A 21314-nucleotide genomic window follows, 5' to 3' on the forward strand; every position below is an offset into this window, starting at 1 on the left:
AGTCCCCTTGATTTTTTTTTTTTACTTTGGCCATGGACATTGCAAAAACGGATCAAGTAAAGCTCGAGTGAATATTCAGACACCTGCAGTTTGTTCAGTGCAGTTCTATTCATACTTCGCTAAGAAAACAAGAAACATATACAGTAGTTACATATGTTCATCATCACGGTGCAGACATGCCATAATTCTCGACAGGAACGTAATAAAATACATTAACAAGTCATTTATAATAATCAAAAACTGTCAAATTTTGGCATAAAATTGAGCTCCATGCCACTGTCACGGGGTTTTTATATCACGGTAATTTTGAAATAAATGCTTAAATATTATTTAATTTGATAATAATATTCAATAATATTGAAGAGCAGAGACAATGATTGTCTTGCTACATCAAGCAACGATTACTTTACGCTGACTTGCTAAGATTCTCAAGAACGAGAATTTATAAACTTTCTCAACAGTACACAGCAGAGACTAATTACTCACAATTGCTGAATTACTGTACTGTTAGCCTCTGGAGAAAGTTACATCACCCCTGACAATAAATAACTAATACTAATAATAATAACATCAGGTTCTTGCTGATGCATTAACTCCTGGCACAACGGATTTTAAGTTAATACAACAAGACTGGTCTAAGTACCAGTTATGAAAGCAAACGTTTATGCAAGCTAGGAGCTATATGGAAAATAAGCTTAATTATGGAGAAATGAAACAAGATTTTACTTTACATTAAGCTCAAGAAAGGAACTGTTAAATTTATTAATTACAAAAAATAAATTTAACGTTACAATTCAAATCAAATTAAATGAGACGCACTCACTCACTCACACAAAAGCTAAATACTTACGCCTAGGAAAAACACCTTAACTAAGCTCTTAAAACTAGGATTATACAAAAGGAAATACCAGTCGATGAATGCTATGTATCACCCGAGGGGTGGGAGGACTGGATTAACTGTCTCAGTGGAGCCTGGGTGCTAGCGACCTCTCACACTTCTTGGAGCACAGGACCTTCCTCCGTCACAACAAACACTAGACTGAGTAAGCCGTGGGAACAAAAGCGGAGCACTAGGCCGCATTTTTAACGGTCAAGTGCAAGCAGGGGCGAACAATAAAGAAAACAATAGTATCGCTCAGTACAGCACTTAGTGACGTGCATTAAATCGGTCACTCTTGAAAACAGTGACGAATGTTTTGAAAAGTGTACCCCGAAATGGAGGGAGAAACGGTTAACTGAGCGATACACAGTGAGTTTTCCACTAATAGTTCGTGGCTTCTCACAAAACGGAAATGTCGCGAATTGATTCGTGACATTACGCCCCTACAAAATTAAATTTTTTCCCTATGGGAAAAAATTTGTGGATATATATATATATGTATACATCCTAAGTCATTCACACAAGATTCACACTGTGGTGTGTGTGCTATCCTGCTACAGGAGAAAGTCGCAGTCGCCAGTGAGCGAAAAAATCTCGTATTTACGTTAATAGAAGCAAGCTTGAGGGAAAAACTCCGTGACGACGGTGAAAATCCTGTACTCAGGTCAAACTGAGCGAAAAGTCGCTACATTTACACTGACAACTAATTGTTGTGTAGCGTGGTGTATGTAATACACGGTGTAGGTGTGACAGTTGTAGTGTAACTGTACCTACGTGTAAAATGACACAGTAAATAATATGGCGACGACGAAGGCAGAGGAGAAGAGGCGGCAGCATGCGGCAGACGATCAGCTGGTCCACACAGCAAAACTGCTACACCCATTGCTGAACCTGCAAAACCAATTGAGGTGGAGCATCAAAAGTGTCAATGAGACAAAATTCTTATTAAGTTACAATTAGTCTCTCTGCCTAGCAATCAGTACATGCTACGAAAAGTACACTCGAGGTCGCCATTAATTTCAGCACACGATTAGTGTCAGCAAGTTGAGAATCCTTGTGCAAACTCGGGTCTTCCATAGCCTCGAACTGCACATGGGTCCTCAACCTGTGCCTTAACCTACAGTTCTTATATTAATATCGGAGAGCTGAGAATCCTTGTGCAAACTTGGGTCTTCCATAGCCTCAAGTCGCCTCTGCAGAGTTCTCACTTCCCCCTTAACCTACAGTACAATACTTATATTAGTACCGGGAAGCTGAGAATCCTTGTGCAAACTTGGGTCTTCCATAGCCTCAAGTCGCCTCTGCGGAGTTCTCTCTCGAACTTCCCCCTTAACCTACAGTACAATACTTATATTAGTACCGGGAAGTTGAGAATCCTTGTGCAAACTTGGGTCTTCCATAGCCTCAAGTCGCCTTTGCGGAGTTCTCTCTCGAACTTCCCCCTTAACCTACAGTACTTATATTAGTATCGGGAAGCTGAGAATCCTTGTGCAAACTTGGGTCTTCCATAGCCTCAAGTCGCCTCTGTGGAGTTCTCTCTCGAACTTCCCCCTTAACCTACAGTACTTATATTAGTATCGGGGAGCTGAGAATCCTTGTGCAAACTTGGGTCTTCCATAGCCTCAAGTCGCCTCTCAACTTCCCCCTTAACCTACAGTACTTCTATTAGTACCGGGAAGCTGAGAATCCTTATGCAAACTTGGGTCTTCCATAGCCTCAAGTTGCCTCTCAACTTCCCCCATAACTTACGTTACATAATATGTATGTACAGGCCCTGGACATAATGTGTCCTGTGGGGCCAAGGGGCGAGACGTCAGGTCTGCACCCACTTCACCACTACCCTATCTCTCAACTGTCTCAGAGATTACGGGTGTGGTTACAAATGGCACAGGAAGGGCATGTCCCTGATTAGTGGTGATACTTTGGCACACACTGCAGGAACGGACAAAACTATCTATGTCCCGTCCCATCCCTGGCCAAAAAAAGTCAGCTCGGATACGGCCCTGGGTCTTCCTTTTGCCCATGTGACCTCCTGAGGCTGAACAATGACCCCATTGTAACACTGCTAGGCGGTACTTGGCGGGAACGACAAACTGCAGTCGAACCTCGCCCTCGGGTGTTCGTGACTCACGATAGAGCCGTCCTTGTTTACGAAGGAACTTGGCTCAACCTCCCCGTGAATACTTAATCACTCGACCCTTTTGTTTGTTCCGCACGGTAGCAAGTGTCGGGTCAGAATGTTGTTCTTGTACAACAAGTTGACTACACATCAGATCTTGTGGCGATTCAATGATCACTGGGGTGACACAGTTTGGAGCCTCAGTCATGGCTCGTGTTACCGCAGCAGCCGAAGTCTGAGTAGCGTCATCGGAGCAACTATCCTTGACTCCATTAATATTTCCAATGATGAGTTCAAATAAGGGTTCTGGCATGACAACTGCAAGTGTCGTACCAGTATAAAATGGAGATGCCACCTGGATACATGCCTCAGGGAACAATCTCACTGATCCATCAATAAGCTTTGCATGGATCTGTCGACCTGTATACTGCTCAGGCCGAACTAAACTCTGCTTAACAGAGCAACCTGAGGAACCATTGTCTCTCAGGACCTTCACAGGAATGTCTCCCACAAACCCTGGCTGAACGAGGAAGGTACTGTCACCTGTGGGAGGGCCTGTGGAGGAAGCAGCTAGCCACTCATGAGGCTGCTGAATTGATGCGGCGAACATTGTGCCTTATGGATTATATTGGGAAGATGGAACATTGGCCATCTGTGGAGGGGGGTTCACTGTCACTGTGGGACTAGTGAACTGTGGGGAAGTACCCATACTGGTAGGGACGTGACCACCGTGCTGCTGCTGAGGAATGAAGGCTGCGTTCGCTTCCTGCCTCTTTTGAGCTGGTGGTGAAAAAGTTTGTCCCGAAGGTCGGTTGCGTGGCTGATACTGCTGCTGGTTAGGGTACTTGTTGTACCTCTTCCACTCAGGTTTCTGAGTGTTTTGCCCCTGGTCCTTCCACTGCGGTTTTGGACCTTGGCCATTACTCTGAGAATGGCCTTGGTGCTGGGATTCAGTCTGAGACGGCTTCCCAGACTTGGCAGTATCTTTTCTGCTCCAGGTGTTTTGCTTACGAGTTTGATACCCGTATGCAGTAAAGAATGCGTCAGCCTTCTCTGCCATTTGGCTGGCATCTTTCACCTGGCAGATCTTAAGCTGTGCTATGAGCTCAGCAGGCCACGACCTCTCTAGCTGTGTACGCAGCATAAGGTCAATTATCCCCTCACGCGTGGAAGGAGTTTCATCTTTCTCCATCCACTCATTTAAGTAAGCTGTGAGACGATCAAGGAACTGAACAGCTGTCTCCTTGTCTTGGAGACGAGCTCGCATGAACTGAACTTTGGCGTCGTCTACTGTGAGACCACACGCCTTAATGAGTGCAGCTTTCATCATCTCATATGTGAGATTGTCTCCACGAATTCTGTGGAGAATATCGAGGGCGGGGCCCTCAAATAAACTAAGGAATTGGATCCGCTTAGCTGCCTCATCCAGTTGATACATGTCTGCCATGTCCTCAAAACAAGCTATGTACGGCTCGATTCGCTCGCTTTCCTTGTATGAAGGAAGCTTGATGCGTGGGGTCGCCAGGACATGTGCAGGGGAAACGCTCGTGGAGTTTGGACCAACTGCACCAGACGTGTCTGAAGCCAAGGAATCTCGCTTGAGCTTCAGCACTTCAAGTTCATGTTCTCGTTCTTTGTCTCGTTGTTCACGCTCGTATTCGCGCTGTTCTCGCTCTTGTACTAGCTCGTGTTTGCACTGTTGTCGCTCATATTCGCGCTGTTCTCGCTCATATTCGCGCTGTTCTCGCTCGTATTCGCGTTGTTCTCGCTCACGTTCACGAGCGTCTTTCTCACGTTCTTGCTCGTAATTGAACCTTGAGAAAACGTAACTCTGTATTTTCTCTGGGTCTGTGAGACCAATATCTTTAGCTTCCTGTACTTAAGCACTGGCTGCCATGGCACTAATTTATTAAGCAAACGAAACTGAGCACTGACTGCTTCGCAAACGAATGCTAATAATACAAATAAAGAATACAGACACAAGCTAGTGGTGACCAGTCTTATCTAGTTAACTGGCAAAGAATAAATCAAAAATGTAAATGACTGGGAAGACTCAATAATAAACACAATGGGTACGCCGACTTCCCAGGAGCGAATAAAATAGTCTGGCGTTACCAAAAATAAACTAGAGTTAAGTACTCTATTGATTAATAAAGCAAAAACTCACTTGCTAAATTAACGGTAAACACCAGTAAACTTGTGCCTATAAACTTTAATTATAAATACCTAAATATGAATGAGTGAGCACTATCTCGGGAATAGCTTTAGAGCTAGGAGTTAATATCCTGGAATGAGGTCGCCAATTGTCACGGGGTTTTTTATAATAACACGGTAATTTTGAAATAAATGCTTAAATATTATTTAATTTGATAATAATATTCAATAATATTGAAGAGCAGAGACAATGATTGTCTTGCTACATCAAGCAACGATTACTTTACGCTGACTTGCTAAGATTCTCAAGAACGAGAATTTATAAACTTTCTCAACAGTACACAGCAGAGACTAATTACTCACAATTGCTGAATTACTGTACTGTTAGCCTCTGGAGAAAGTTACATCACCCCTGACAATAAATAACTAATACTAATAATAATAACATCAGGTTCTTGCTGATGCATTAACTCCTGGCACAACGGATTTTAAGTTAATACAACAAGACTGGTCTAAGTACCAGTTATGAAAGCAAACGTTTATGCAAGCTTGGAGCTATATGGAAAATAAGCTTAATTATGGAGAAATGAAACAAGATTTTACTTTACATTAAGCTCAAGAAAGGAACTGTTAAATTTATTAATTACAAAAAATAAATTTAACGTTACAATTCAAATCAAATTAAATGAGAAGCACTCACTCACTCACACAAAAGCTAAATACTTACGCCTAGGAAAAACACCTTAACTAAGCTCTTAAAACTAGGATTATACAAAAGGAAATACCAGTCGATGAATGCTATGTATCACCCGAGGGGTGGGAGGACTGGATTAACTGTCTCAGTGGAGCCTGGGTGCTAGCGACCTCTCACACTTCTTGGAGCACAGGACCTTCCTCCGTCACAACAAACACTAGACTGAGTAAGTCGTGGGAACAAAAGCGGAGCACTAGGCTGCATTTTTAACGGTCAAGTGCAAGCAGGGGCGAACAATAAAGAAAACAATAGTATCGCTCAGTACAGCACTTAGTGACGTGCATTAAATCGGTCACTCTTGAAAACAGTGACGAATGTTTTGAAAAGTGTACCCCGAAATGGAGGGAGAAACGGTTAACTGAGCGATACACAGTGAGTTTTCCACTAATAGTTCGTGGCTTCTCACAAAACGGAAATGTCGCGAATTGATTCGTGACAGCCACGTACTGGACCAAATACAGTACCATGCAATTGGGCTCTTAATCACATTAAGTTATTTTATGCTCACTCATCAGCATGGTCGGAGAGAAAATCCACAAATTGCATTCGTCGGCTGAGTTCCTTGCAAACACATTAATGCCTTTTGGAATATCGATGGGTGCACCATAGTGGATATTCGTTAAAGCAAATCTGTTTAGGCGTCCATTTGTCATCGTGCTCCTGAGCCAGGTCTTCAGCCGACGCATGGCACTAAAACTTCGCTCATTCTCACAGCTGGTCACGGGAATAATACACACAAGGCATAAGATGATTCTGATGTTTGGAAAAAAAAATCCTCCTCAGCAAATGGCAAAGCATCTCGTGGACTGCTAGGTACCTCTTTCTCCCATGCTTTCCATTTCCTCACCCACATCCTAAGCTCAACTTCTAGTGACTGCTTCTCTGGAAGATCATGGTTGTATGATGTTACCAGCTGCTGAGTTAACTCTTTGAGTCCAATGTCAGATTTCAGGAGAACTGCATTCCCTGAATGGCATTCTTCTGGACTGAAGAAAACTTTTCATTCAACTGTTGGTCTGAATGATCAAGTAGTGAGATGGTTACATTGGGTTGTAGTAGTCTGTTACAGATTCAGCAGGAGCATTGTTTCGGAGTGTCTGTCTGCCACACCTCCTGGGGGGTTTGACGTCCAATTCGAGTGTCCCAGCGATGATTTCTCATGCTCAAAGCATCCATCATGGAAAGAGTCGACATCTTCCCTCATTGAACTAACCAAGTGTTTGACATCATCGACATGTTCATAAGCAGGGATGATTTCAATGGCTCTGGCTTATACAGTCCTGTCGTAGCCGACAGCACTTTATTGGTTACAATCAGTGAGAACAAAAATTCAAACTGTGTAATGGAGAGGCACAAGCTTCGAGCAGCACTGATAGTTTCCCTGTTCCACACACTGGGTGAGGTCATCATATCCTCCAAGCATGCGATGATTGTAGGTAGCAGATCCAAAAAAACTTCCTTAGCATCATAACGTTCTATCCAACGTGTTCTGCAAACATCGAGTATCTTGGTTCGGATGGTTTGGCCAAAGTCATCAGACTTCTTTATGAAGCCCTCCACATGAATCTGGCGTTTTGAAGAGTTATTTTAAAAATCTGCTGGCTTCACTGATAACAGTGAACATATTGGACACTGGTATGACTTTGCAAGCCTTCATTTTACATAAGTTCAGCTGATGGGAGTTGCAGTGAATGTAAATTGCCTTTGGCTTTACTTCCAGAACTCGAGTAGCTGCACCATGTAATTTTCCTGCCATGTTGCCTGCGCCATCATAAGATTGCCCACGGAGATTGTCCAAATCGAGTCCGAGTGTCAGTTATAGTGTAGATTATTTTGTCAGCAATGGCACATCCAGTTATCCCTGTATAACACTCAACAAACTCCATGAACATACCTTGGATGTTGTCGAGGGAATCCACATACGGCACAACCAAGCAGAGCTGTTCAGGGTTGGTTATATCTGCTGCCTCATCTGCACAAATCGAGAAAAAACGAGCATTTTTTATGTCAGTGATGAAAGTATCCAGTATTTGCCGACCACGTTTTTTCATTTGGTATGTTTGGCATAAGACTATGTGGAATTTAGCAGTTTTGCTTCTCAGAAATCTGGCAACCCTCGCTCTATGGTCACAGCTACCTATGAATCCACACACACACACACACACACACACACACACACACACACACACACATGACATGCATTCGCACTACAGTAGATGAAAAAAAAAAAAAATGCCTGGACAACGTTAGGGAGTGAAACAGAAAATTTAGTTGGAATGGAAAAATCACTCCCACTGTGAAGATAGGTAATCGGGAAAGAAGGGTGTTGCCCGGGCAACTAGGGCAACACCCCTGCATCCGCCCCTTATATATATATATATATATATATATATATATAAATAGATAGATAGATAGAAAGATATAAATATATATATATATATATATATAAATATATATATATATATATTACAGGCAAACTGTGAAATCAGTCATTTCATGAAATGTCTAGTCAGTTCGTGAAATGCGTGTAAGTCAGTTGGTGAAACGAGTGTAATTTGGGATTGGTTAATTTAGGTTAGATTAATTTAGGTTGCAGTTAGGTGAGGCTGGGGTAATCTAGGTTAAGCTTGGGTTAGGTTAGTCTAGGTTTGGTCCGGTTTAGGTTAGGTTAATTTAGAAGAACGCTACGTTATGTTATGCGTTCATCTAAACTCATCTAACCTAACATAACCTAACAAACCTAGCCTAACCTAACCTAGCCTAGATTATCGCAGCCTAACCTTATCATACCCTAATTTAACTTAACCTAAATTCACCCATCCCAGTTTAAAGTTATATCTCAAAATGACGAGGCATTTCATGAAATGACTGATTTCACAGTTTGCCTGTAATATATATATATATATATATATATATATATATATATATATATATATATATACACACACACACACACACACACACACACACACACACCTAGGCTGCTTTCCCCAAAGAAAGGGGGGGGGTTAGCCTAGACAGGACGACATACTCCCAGTTTACTCATCCACACACACACTTTTATTTATATCTTAGCCTTAAGGAAAGAAGGGGCAGATCCTCACCGCACCAGACCGAACGAGGGTCAACTGCGCTGTGCAATCAGCGACATCTGCAGCAGGCCCCGACAGCAGAGCTGGTTTACCCCAGCCACATCATAATGGACCCATCCCCTTACCCGTACCTCACGTGATCAGCTGATCAAGCCAAGTGGGGGAGAATATCCCCTCAGGGCTGCGTCACCATTTATTCGTTCACAATTTCTCTCCAGTCATTCCTATCACGCGCAGCCACTCTTCCTTGCTCAACAGGCATCCCTCATGCATCTAACGCTCTCTTCACACTGTCCATCCATCTCTCTCTCTCTCTCTCTCTCTCTCTCTCTCTCTCTGATTCTTTATCAGTCCGTGTGAGTTCCACTGAGGAACTGGACTTTATCCTTGGAGGGCGATTGGTAGTCAGTCTCCTTCCTCATACTGGCCAAGTACAAATAAGGAAGGGGCGTCTTTAGTAACAACGGCGCATGAGTAAGTTGAACTGTTGCATTGCCTATGTTTGCGTGTGTGTCATAGTCTATATATTTCAGAGGTATGAACCAACTGGGTGCCAACATATTAGAAGACATACAGTACTATCAATACACGCTTTTAACTCCTCAGGAAGGAGGGATTTCCCTCAGACGCAGAAAACCATCCGGCTAGGCAGAATATAAGACCCAAGGAACTACCCACTCTGTACAGGGTTAATATTCATGACGAATAAATTGCAGGCCAGATGCATGGCATAAGAGATTGGAAGGTTACTGTAGTAATCACTAAACTATCATGGCTTCGTGTAGAATGTAGAACACACTTACTTCATCAATCTGATGACGTATTTACATAATGTATTCTTGCTACCAGCAGAAGATTTTGCTCAAATTACGATAAACATATATTTATGAAATAAATAATGAAGGCTATAACTGATTCATCCATTTCAGTGTTTCAGTAAGACTAAAATACAATAGTCTGGATGTAGCGGCAGCAATGTAAAAGGTACTTCATCAGACTAAAAGGGTAGGTAGCAATTCCTACGTACGTGATAGAGTTAAAAACGACAGCCTCAGCCTTATCAAATTTCACGACGGAACACTTACCATATTACTGTCCCTCTAAACCTTAAAATGATGGGCAACTTCAGGCCAGTCTAAGTTCCAGTTGTGTACCACGTTTCCTCGATGCAGCAGTGCACTCCCTGGTACGGGCTCTGGATCGGGATTGCTCCTCCTCTGTCTGGACCTTCTGTGCTTACTTTTCCATTCTAGACTGAGCTATTGCTGGAGGAAGACGACTCTTCTTTGGAGGCACGTTTCACTGAATAAGCATAGTGAGTTGTCAGTGTACACTCTAATAGGAACGATGATAGTAGGCGGGGGAGAGTTGTTGCCATTTCATTTTCACCCTCGTGTCCACTAGACCGTTACTTGACACTGGTAACAATAACATAACAATAATGATGTTAAAGTAAAAAGCATAGTAGCCTAACCTTTTAAAGCTCCATATACAAAGAGGGTTTTTCTGTTTCTGAAAGCCTGAATTGGTCGGGTAAAGAGGGGGAATTTTTACCCCATCCACAACACGGAAAATCACAATAGCCAGTCAGAAGCCGTTTCCGGTTTGGCAGCGTATGCTCACTGTGGACGTATGCTAGGTCGGTTTTGACGTGCTCATGCTGCTCCTCATGCAATGTTGCCCCTAGGGCTCCTGTTTTACTGATGTGAAAAATCTCCGGCGAGGGCTTGCCACGCTCTCTACTGAGATTTGCTGAGGAAACTCGCCCGTTTTTGAGGACACGCCTCCTCTACACGCCCCCAGGTCAGTTTTGACACACCTATTCTGTTCCTTGTTCAAGTTACCCCCATTGTCCAAGTTTCACCCAGATTGTCCCAGTAGTTTCTGAGTCTATAAGACATGTACACACAGACAGACACATACACAGTCGATTTAGCATATTAGATTTAAATCGCTGTACGGTCATAAATAATTAATGACATACTTCTTTCTAACCCTGCCACCCTTGCCCTTCTTGTGGGAAAAAATCCCGTTTTGGCTACGGGGAGCTGTCAGTTGGTTTGTGAGACAGACATGAAAGCGGAGAGTGATCAAGGTAATTCAAAGTTAGGTATGCAGATGAAGGGGTTAAGGAGGAGGTGAAGCTGGCGAGTTTAGAGAGAGAGAGAGAGAATACGTGAGTCAAATGTCAGGTTTATTAGAGGTAATGGTTGAAAATAGCTGGTATAACTGTGAGGCTCCTATTACTCACTCATACTTTGATAAATAAATAATCATCTAGCTTTGGATGGAGTAGAATACTAGAGTTGCCCTGACCATATGAGAGTTAAGGCTACGAGTATCAACAACTTGAATTTTGATTATTTTTACATTAAATTTATTGTTTGCTGTCTCCAGATGATTTTACACAGCTCTGAGGAGACGGGGGGTGGGGGTAAATAAGCAGGTGGAGCTGGCGAGTTTAGAAGAGAATTCGTGAATGAACCGTCATGGGTGAACAGGGTAATGGTAGGAAAATAATGTGTTAGGTTGGAGGTGATAAATAACTAAAAAGGTATAAAGTAGAGAAAGTAGTCGTTTTAAAGGTCAGGTAGAAAGACCGTAAACTGGAAAATGTGTGAGTTGTGAAGGTAGCTGTTTGTCATTTTTCACCGTTTTTTCTTTTTTGTGCGTTTTGCATGCCATCGGTTATCTTGAGGAAAAAATTAGATAATATTATCGACGTAAATGTTTGACTTTTATAATTTGGGGGTGAATAAAACGGTCTGTCGTTAGCATGAATGAACTGTAATATAGTTCCTAATTTCTCAGCCTGAACGTTAAGCGAGATACGTTTTGTTGGGGTGGGTTACTTCGAGCCAGAGAAAATTGTCAGGCGGTAACCTGAATAAAATATAGTGTTAATGTTAAGATAATGTAAGACAGAAGCGTAATAAGGTTTTCAGGATGCATGAAAGTTGTTTTATGTAAGGGAGAAGGGATGACTGTGAATAGAGGCGGTGATGAACATGGAGGCTTTCAGAATGAAGGAGGCTATATTGATTAGCCATTCATGTGGCGAATATTAAAGAAGGAACATGTGCCCCACGGTATTCCCAGAAGGACTGGGATGTTAGTTTTATGGATTTGTGGAAGAGGTGGAAATATCATGAGGCAGTAGGGAGGACCTGGTGATGTGGGTGAATGAATTCTTCCCTGGGATCCCCTGTGTATAGTAACAGTCCACTAAAAAAAAGCGCAGATCCTCCTCCTTGTGCTGCAAGCAGCATTGTACCTTGTACGGTACAGGGAGGAGGAAGGCAGGTTGTGTATCCGGCCTTCATTTCTCCCTGATTCATGTGCCAATGAGATTGCCGATCCATGGTTCGGATCATCCCACACTATATGAATGTAGGACACTTTGTCCATCAGTGATAATGATGACGATCATGTCCTTCAAAATTGTTATAATCAAGATGATGAAGATGGTGAGAATGCTTTTGGGTATGAAAAGAGAATGAAGTCGAGTTTGAGATCTAAAATAGAATATTATTATAACACGATATGTTTGGTAAGATAAGCCATTGTATGTAACTTTAGTAAGCATTCAGTAAAGTTTGTCCCTAGTCGATGCCTTAAAATATACTCTATATGGAGGTAAAGCCTCCACGTACCCCCGCACTAGAGGACGTCTCTCATATGTTGAAGAATATCGTCTCCAAATATCAAGAATAATTTAATAACGTACATCTCGAGACAAATGAGGCGATGAGAGGATGGGAGGTGGAGCATGACGGGTGACACTACCAGAAGATGAATGTATGTGAGAGGCTCTGATGTGTTGGTGATCTGTCTGCGTGTATGATGCACGGGAATGTGGAAATGAAGAGTGGAAAGAAAGTGAGAAATGATTACGGGAGTGAAAAGAATGCAGAAAGTGCGATATTTGTCTATATTTTGGGATTATCACACAAACAGACAGACAGAAAGGAAATGTAACATATGTAAGGAAGGGGAAGGGTTGAAAGAAAGTGGTGCTGGAAGTTTAGTAAGGGATGCGAAAAGTTGAATGGAAGTGGGAAATAATCAGGGAAATGAATAATATGAAAAGTTCGTCACCTGTTGGGTATTTTGCGATGAAAAGGAAGCACAGAAAATTAATTACTGAAAGGAAATGCAAATTACAACTGAAAAATGTTGATGCCATGTCTGACCAGTATGCTGTATGGCAGTGACTCATGTAGGAAAGAGAGTTGTTAGGAAGTGAAAAACGAATACGAGAGTGAACAGTGTACAAAAGTTCAGTCTCAGCCTTATGGGGAAGACCAGGGAGAGTTGAAAATTATTTAAAAATCACTAGGGAATGATATTCATGTAGGAATTGTGGGATGGTGTTGAAGTGAAAAATGAAATTAATAACTATGAGAGAGACATTGTGAAAACCTCAATAATTATTGTATATACTGTATTATGGGATGAACTAGGAGAGGTAGGAAGTCATTTGATGGCAGGAAGAAGTGGGAAAATGAATACGAGAGTAGAAAGTTTATGACAACAAAGACATTTTAAGACATAATGGTATAAAGAGAGAGGAAACGAATAGGTTAAGATCCGGTAGGTAAAACTCGGTTTGAGTAAAAACTATAATTATAACATTCCATATGAGATCCAGTGTAGGACCAAACTTTCTAGCAGGGAGAGTGCTAGCCAAATTACCCCTCACCGTGGCAGCCAAACATAAATAGTGATGAAATGTCGTCATGAGAGTGATATGTGTGAAAATGTTGCCATTGTAATGTCTATTTTACTATGCAGTATATGTAAGTCTGAGTATACCGTCGGTATAAACTGGCAGGGTGCGAATATGGTAGCATATGAAGGGACATATTACCAGCACCAATTTAATGTTTACCACAGCTTCTCTTTTGAACTCAAGACTAAGGACATGCAAGTCATGAGACAAGCATGTCACCAACAAACCACCATAGAAGAGATAACATGTGATATAATAATGCTGTATTCCTTGAAACTAAAGAATAACTGTATATACAGTAGCCTATTTAGTGTGAAAACTCTCACCTTAATTAAATAAGATCGTCGGGCGGTAGAAAAACTACCCTAGAAAAAAAAAAAGAATTCATGGTAACAATTGGGTTATTGAAAATATAGTAGTTATTAAACCTCATCTTCAAAAGAGGTGACCTGTAAAGCTGAATGAGTCTAAAGCTGAATGAAGTCATGTGAAGGTTGCATGAATTAAATAAATAAATGCGATAAATAAGTCAATAGAGTTATGTAAGGAAGACTAACTCCTTCAGTACGATGATGCCTATTTTTATTATGCATGAGATCTTCCAAGCATTTTATTCAGCTTTGAGGAGAGATTAGTAGAAGGAAAGGAGTTTAAAAAATCTCTTGATCCTTTCTTGGAGAAGGATTTCGCTTGGATAAACAAAATCGCCTGTTGTTTGCCAAAATATTATGGCCAAAGTATTTCCTCTCCGTTCTTAAGGAAATCATCTTAAGCTGAATAAACAAGAACAGAATACACGCAACGTGATGGTAGTTGTTGAATTAAAGTTGAGAACTACACAAAGACTGGAGGTGAAGTGTTAAGCTGCAGTTCCCGGACATAAAATATTATGCCAGCAGCTGACGAAGGGATTAACGGATTGCTGACACTCTCACATCTGCCAGTGGGACTGAGGCTTAGTGAGTAAATGCAAATTATACTGGATGCAGGATTACAGAGTGAGTAATATTGCTGAAGAGACGGATGTGAGGAAATACCACTGACTGAGGCTAAGGGAATCTTCAGAAAGTTTAGTGATGAATGTGGCCGTGGGCATTGTGTGATGTACACTGTCCGTATGATTTTTATATTCTTATGGGCTTCCAGACTTCATATCAGAGTTTTATTTAGGGATATTTGAACATTAGGTGAGGGCACTCATCGTTCACTCACTCGATGTATTACTAACTTCAGGTGACTCGTCACTGAATTAAGAGCATAATGATATACTGCCTCCAGAAAACATTACTTAGACCGATAACCATAACACCAACAAAAAGATGCCTGGTGGTGTCGTGGGTTTAGGCAGTCAACCAGATGAAGCCTATATGGATTCACGTTCAAGTAAAGGATGGAGTTCATTGCTAAGGTAATGGTCTTCAAGGGCATGTGATGGTCCCCTTGCCATATATGTACTGGTCAGCCTAGCCACGGGCTCCTGCGCTCCTGATGGGACAATACTTGCGTGAAAGTTGATGGTGAGTAAATATTATCATCCATATAATTAACGAAGTATCGACAGTAATAATTTCTAAAAGACTTAAAAAATATATATAGAACTGAAGTGGACAAATAACACACACACACACACACACACACACACACACACACAGACACACACACACACACACACACACACACACACACACACACACACACACACACACACACACACACACACAGACGCTTGTCGCAATAAGGAATTTATTCTTGCTACCGTCCCCTCAACACGACAATTCATCACTCTATTCTTGCCACCGCCAGACGATTTTATTCTGTTTAGGAGAGATCCGTCGTAGTGAAAAGGTTAAGGCGATGCCGCGAGGGAACAAGACGACTGGCACATTGGTTAGGTGCAATTAGATATTTGTCACGGAAACTGTGTGTGTGTGTGTGTGTGTGTGTGTGTACGAGAGAGAGAGAGAGAGAGAGAGAGAGAGAGGAAGAAAGACGGGGCAAGTATGTAAGTGGTGGGAGCGAGTGACAGGTTAATGGACCATTTTTCTGCTTTCCAATATTTTCGTTAAATTGTGTTTGCCCCATCCTCCCTGTCTCCCTCCCTTTTCCTCCCTCCTAGTCTTGCTCGTCCTCTCCTGTTGCTTCTCTGCTTTTTCTCTCAGTATCTTTTTATCCTCCTCTCAGTCTCGTCTCTGCCCACTCCTCCTCGTACCATTTTCAGTCTGTCCGTATATTTTTCACCCCACTTCATCACATGGTCATACTTTCCTCATTCTGGTCTTGCGCCTCCCATTCCCTTCCCTTCCTTCGTCCTGACATCGTGTTCTTAGTCTCGTCATTTTCTACTCTTCACCGGTGCCTCCTCATCTATTGTTCATTCTCTCCTCATTTCTTCTCCCCCTCCTCCTCTTGCCCTCTGTATTTCATTTCCACCTGCTTGTCTGTGGTAACTGAAGTCTTTCCCTTCCTCCTCTTGTTTTGTCCCTCTCCTCATTCTCGTCCTCCCTCTTCCTCCATCTCACCAAGTCCATTCTTCTCAGTTTTACAGGCTTCTCATTCCCTCATTCTTCTCAAACACCTTCCTTTCATCCATACTCAGTCTTTCCCTTGTTTCTCGTACGGTTACTCCTACTAATTCTTTGTTTGGTTTTGTATCTAATTTCTTACACCATTCCTCACATCGCACGTCCTCTCTCCGTTCCCCTTTACCATGACCTTTCTGTTCTTCATGTTACATATCACGTCTGCTTTGTCTGCCCCTGCTCTCCCGTCTCCATGGCCTTACTGTCCCTCGTTTTCAGTGCCCCCCCCCCCTCCCTGTATCACTTACTAACACACTGTCCACTCCCCCTCCCCCCAAATATCTTTCTACTTCCAAGCTTGTTTATAACACTGTATCTTCCTTTGCACCTCATTCTGCTCTTGTCTCATTTTCCTCTGTTTGTCATATACTTCCTGTTCCACACTCTCTACGCCATTCCTGTACCACTTGCTGTCTCACAATCCACTGCTTCACGTTATTCTCCGACTTTCAAGTATGTCTCTGTATTGCATTTTTCTTCGTTCTTCACGTAACTATTTACCTCTATTCTATTTCCATGCTCTTTCTATTTTTCATTCCCCATATCTCTTCCAATACCATTCTTCGCTTTTTCTTTTTCCTTCTTCCAAGCTTCTCTCCATATTCCATTTTCCTGCTTACCACTTGCTTACCCTTCCTCACACATCTCATTTTCCCAGTGTCGTCTCTTCATTTTTGTTATTTCCCCAGTAGTAACTTAACAGAGAAACAATATTAGTGTTGACATTTAGTTAGACAAATAAAGACTGGGTAGCGAAAATTGTCTCTACTGAATGTTTAGTTTGTTGAACAGGATTAGGCTCTGACCTGTACAGTACATAGTTATATAGGCATGAAGATCAAGTTACAGTTTTTATGCTTGCGTACAAGAGCACACACACACACACACACACACACACACACACACACACACACACACACACACACACACACACACACACACACACACACACACACACACACACCTGTTTGTCTAAGATGTGAGTCCGATTAAGGGCGTTACTAGGACAGGTGGTATACACATTGAGTCTGACACAACCATGATATTCTTGTGTGTGCATATATATATATATATATATATATATATATATATATATATATATATATATATATATATATATATATGATATCAGTGTGAGTTCCGTTGCGGGACTAGAGAGTGGATGGTAGGTGGTGCCCTTCCTCGTACTGGCCATGAACGAATCGGGAGGGAGTATCTTTAGTTACAGCAGCCCATGTGTAAGTCGAAGTTTTAAATTGAAATATTGTATAGGCTGTGTGTGTGTGTGTGTGTGTGTGTGTGTGTGTGTGTGTGTGTGTGTGTGTGTGTGTGTGTCATAGTTTTGAACCAATGGAGTGGAAACATTTGCCAGCATATTAGAAGACATAAAGTACTACCAGTACACAGTATGAACCCTTCAGAAGGCAGGAACTTCTTCAATCGTTTGTCGGTAGTCAGAATATAAGACCCAAGGAGATACCCATTGTCTGCAGGATTCATATCCACAAGGAATAGTTTGCAAGTCAGATTCAAGGCACAGCAGATTGGAAGGCTACAGCAATAATGAGTGAGCCACCGTGGACTCGTTCGTAATCTCAGTTTCATGAAGTATTTACATAATCTGTTCCTGGTAGCTCCAGGTGACTTTGCTCAAATTACGATAAACAATCTTTGATGAAATGGATAATGAAGGCTGTAAGTGATTCGTCCAGTTCAAAAAGTCTCCTCAAAACTAAAGTAAAATAGCCAGGAAGTATCAGGAACAATGTAAAAGGTACACCATCAGACTAAAAGGGCAGGTAACAGTTCCTACGTAGCTGATTGCGTTAAAAAGGACAATTTCTGCCATATCGAATTTCACGATGGAACTCTCAGCATAGTACTGATACTCTAAATCTTAAAGTGATGGACAGTTTCAGGTCAATCTAAACTCCAATTGTATACCACACTTCCAGTCCTTAAAGAAGTTATTTTTAGGTACAGAATTAAGCAGACGTCATTTCCGCTCACTGAATTTGTCCCCAGCAGAGGGCAAGGACCCCTGAGTGTGGTATTCGTCTGTATTACCCTCGTATATTCCGGTATTTCATCTCTCTCTCTCTCTCTCTCTCTCTCTCTCTCTCTCTCTCTCTCTCTCTCTCTCTCTCTCACTGTGTGTGTGTGTGTGTGTGTGTGTGTGTGTGTGTGTGTGTGTGTGTCTAGGAAGGGAGGATGTGTGTCAGCTAACTTAATGACTTCTCTGTGTTTTATTACCTGGGGGGGACAGTAAAAAAGAATGAAGTACTTGAGAAAAGCTTGAAGTAAAATGTTTATAGAACTTTGTGATAAGGTATTTTGTAAGTATCTTTGTCATCTTGAACATATTTGTGAACTTTGAAAGTATATGTGTTGTAGTAAGAGAAAATATGACGTGTACAATATTATCATCATACACAGTGGTACATCTACATATTTACTTGCACTCTCATTGGTTATATCATGAAATTAGTTCAGCTTGCTTGAATTGACAACTTTACATGACGTGCTAAATTTGCCGTAAACACCAGAAAAACACCAATATTAGGCAGGTAATTACATGCTTGTGATCAGTATGATGAATTTAGCCGTTTCATTAGGCTAAAAATAGTTTTTGAAAGGGTCGAATAATTCCTGTTCTCCAGGATAGAAAGACCCTCCTTCCCATGACCCAGAGGTTATTTAATAAGGATATTGACGCCATATAAAACTAGTCATATAAAAATCCCTTCCATTTCAGTGCTGGTGGGTTCTTGTTTGAATAACACTGCTTTGTTTTCAGATTCACTCTGTGTGTCGGTAGGTGGTATGATGTTGAAAGCAGCTATCCAGGGAAGGGTGCAGTGGGCTGTTCATTATCCAGTGCTAGCGTATCAGGAGGTTTTGAATGAAGCTGTACATCTCTTTCTGTCTCTACCCTCCTTTGTTTTATCTGAAACAACCCCAGCACCCTCCGTCCCCCATAAGTAAATCAAAACATTATTCTTCTTCGTCTCATCCTTCTCCATACTGACCCCTTTCTTGCTTCTGCCCATAGAGGCGTCCATACAGATCCTGGATGAACGTGGTGTGGAGGTGAGTGAAAAGTTCTATCGTGCTGGATCAACGATGGAGCTGCAGTGTCGAGTGTCAGACGTGCCCACCACCACAGCCCTACACATCGCATGGTACCATCATGACCACAGACTTAATTACGACGACTCCCGCGGTGGTGTCAGGTGAGAGAGAGTTAGAGGAGCGGTACCATCAAGTTAGGTGACGTCAGGTGGCGTGAGCTGAGGTGGCCTAAGGTGGATTGGTGTTAGGTTGGGTATCATAGATTGGGAAGGCATAGGACAAGGTAGCATGTGGTATGAGGTGACTGGTGAGGTGATTAAGATGAGAGGTGGTGTAAGAGGTAGAGGGATCAGGTGAAAGGAGGTGTCAGTAGAGAAGCTGCTTAAGGAAAATATTTGCATAATGTGAGTGAATGCATCAGGAGAGAATTGGTATTTTGGCTGAGGTGTCATAAGATGAGAGATCAGACAAGAGAGTGCATAAAGTGGCAATTAGCATATTGCAAGAAGTAGTGCAGATGTGAATTGGTGTAAGGTGCGAGGCGTTTTAAGATGGTGGGAAAAGTCTACTACATATGAAGCAGTAAGACAATAAACTTACAGATATTACTGTTTTTGTTGATGTGGCTCAAGGCTTATCCGCACATCAACCTTGTAGACGGCAGGAAACCAGCCGCTTCAGCTGAATGTTCCCAGATCTATTGTTGAAGGTATATTGAAAGTTTGTCTGTGCCAGGGAAATTCGATCAGCTAATTGAGATTTTCAGTATACTGTACATAGCATACCCCATCCTTGACCTTTACTGTACTCTTGGCTTCCAGTTTTCCCCGCTCACACCATCCTGCTTCTTTCCTTCCCCATTACCTTCATCTCTCCCTTCCTTCTACCCCAAAGCTAGTAGAAGGTCGTATGTTAAGTGACTCGCTAGTAGAAGGTCGTATGTTAAGTGACTCGCTAGTAGAAGGTCGTATGTTAATTGACTCGCTAGTAGAAGGTCGTATGTTAAGTGACTCGCTAGTAGAAGGTCGTATGTTAAGTGACTCGCTAGTAGAAGGTCGTATGTTAAGTGACTCGCTAGTAGAAGGTCGTATGTTAAGTGACTCGCTAGTAGAAGGTCATATGTTAAGTGACTCGCAAGTAGAAGATCGTATGTTAAGTGACTCGCTAGTAGAAGGTCGTATGTTAAGTGACTCACTAGTAGAAGGTCGTATGTTAAATGACTCGCTAGTAGAAGGTCGTATATTAAGTGACTCGCAAGTAGAAGGTCGTATGTTAAGTGACTCGCTAGTTCACGGTCGTATGTTAAGTGACTCACTAGTAGAAGGTCGTATGTTAAGTGACTCGCTAGTAGAATACACCAGTCCTGTATGAGACAGCCCTAGCATGTATTCAATATGGACGTTGGGTGTTAGCGCCGAAGTGGTGACATGTAGAGAGGTGTATGGTATGTAGGAGGATTACTGGGCCTTGAGAGCAGGCTGTGAAGCCTATGCCCAGAGTCGGACATACACACAAAATAAAAAGGTTGTATGTTAAGTGACTCGCTAGTAGAAGGTCGTATGTTGACTCGCTGGTACGAGTAGGTCGTATGTCAGACGCCTGACAGAATAGGAAAGATTATTATTATTATTATATTATTAAGATAAAACCACCAGGGTTGTTATGAATAGCATCATTAATTTCTTCCTGCCAGACTTTCCGACATATTTTGTCTTCTTTATTGTTTTTTTTACAGTTATATAGCAAATTTTTACTTATGTAAGTTTTTTCTCTTAAGTTGTAACCGCTGAAAATGACACATAATATACGTCGAAATGTCTGGCAGAAAGTATTTAAACATGCTGTTCAATTCCTCTTGATGTTGAGATTCCTTAAGAACATGTCTATATCGGAAGGTACTATTATTATTACTGATCGCAGTTGTACAGTTAC

The 21314-nt window shown here is 41.9% G+C and overlaps 1 protein-coding gene across 1 annotated transcript in view; it reads left to right on the forward strand.

The window, feature by feature from the left end:
- The window catches only part of LOC145409358 (lachesin-like), a 206860-nt gene that overhangs the window by 168830 nt on the left and 16716 nt on the right, over positions 1-21314 (forward strand). The window contains exon 5 of the mRNA XM_080279828.1: positions 19363-19543. Within this exon, the coding sequence (XP_080135954.1) occupies positions 19363-19543 (181 nt within the window). The remainder of the gene's footprint in view (positions 1-19362; positions 19544-21314) is intronic.

Source organism: Coenobita brevimanus, chromosome 80, assembly GCF_032717465.1.
Source record: "Coenobita brevimanus isolate Jiangsu-jjx chromosome 80, ASM3271746v2, whole genome shotgun sequence".
Taxonomy (NCBI): domain Eukaryota; kingdom Metazoa; phylum Arthropoda; class Malacostraca; order Decapoda; family Coenobitidae; genus Coenobita; species Coenobita brevimanus.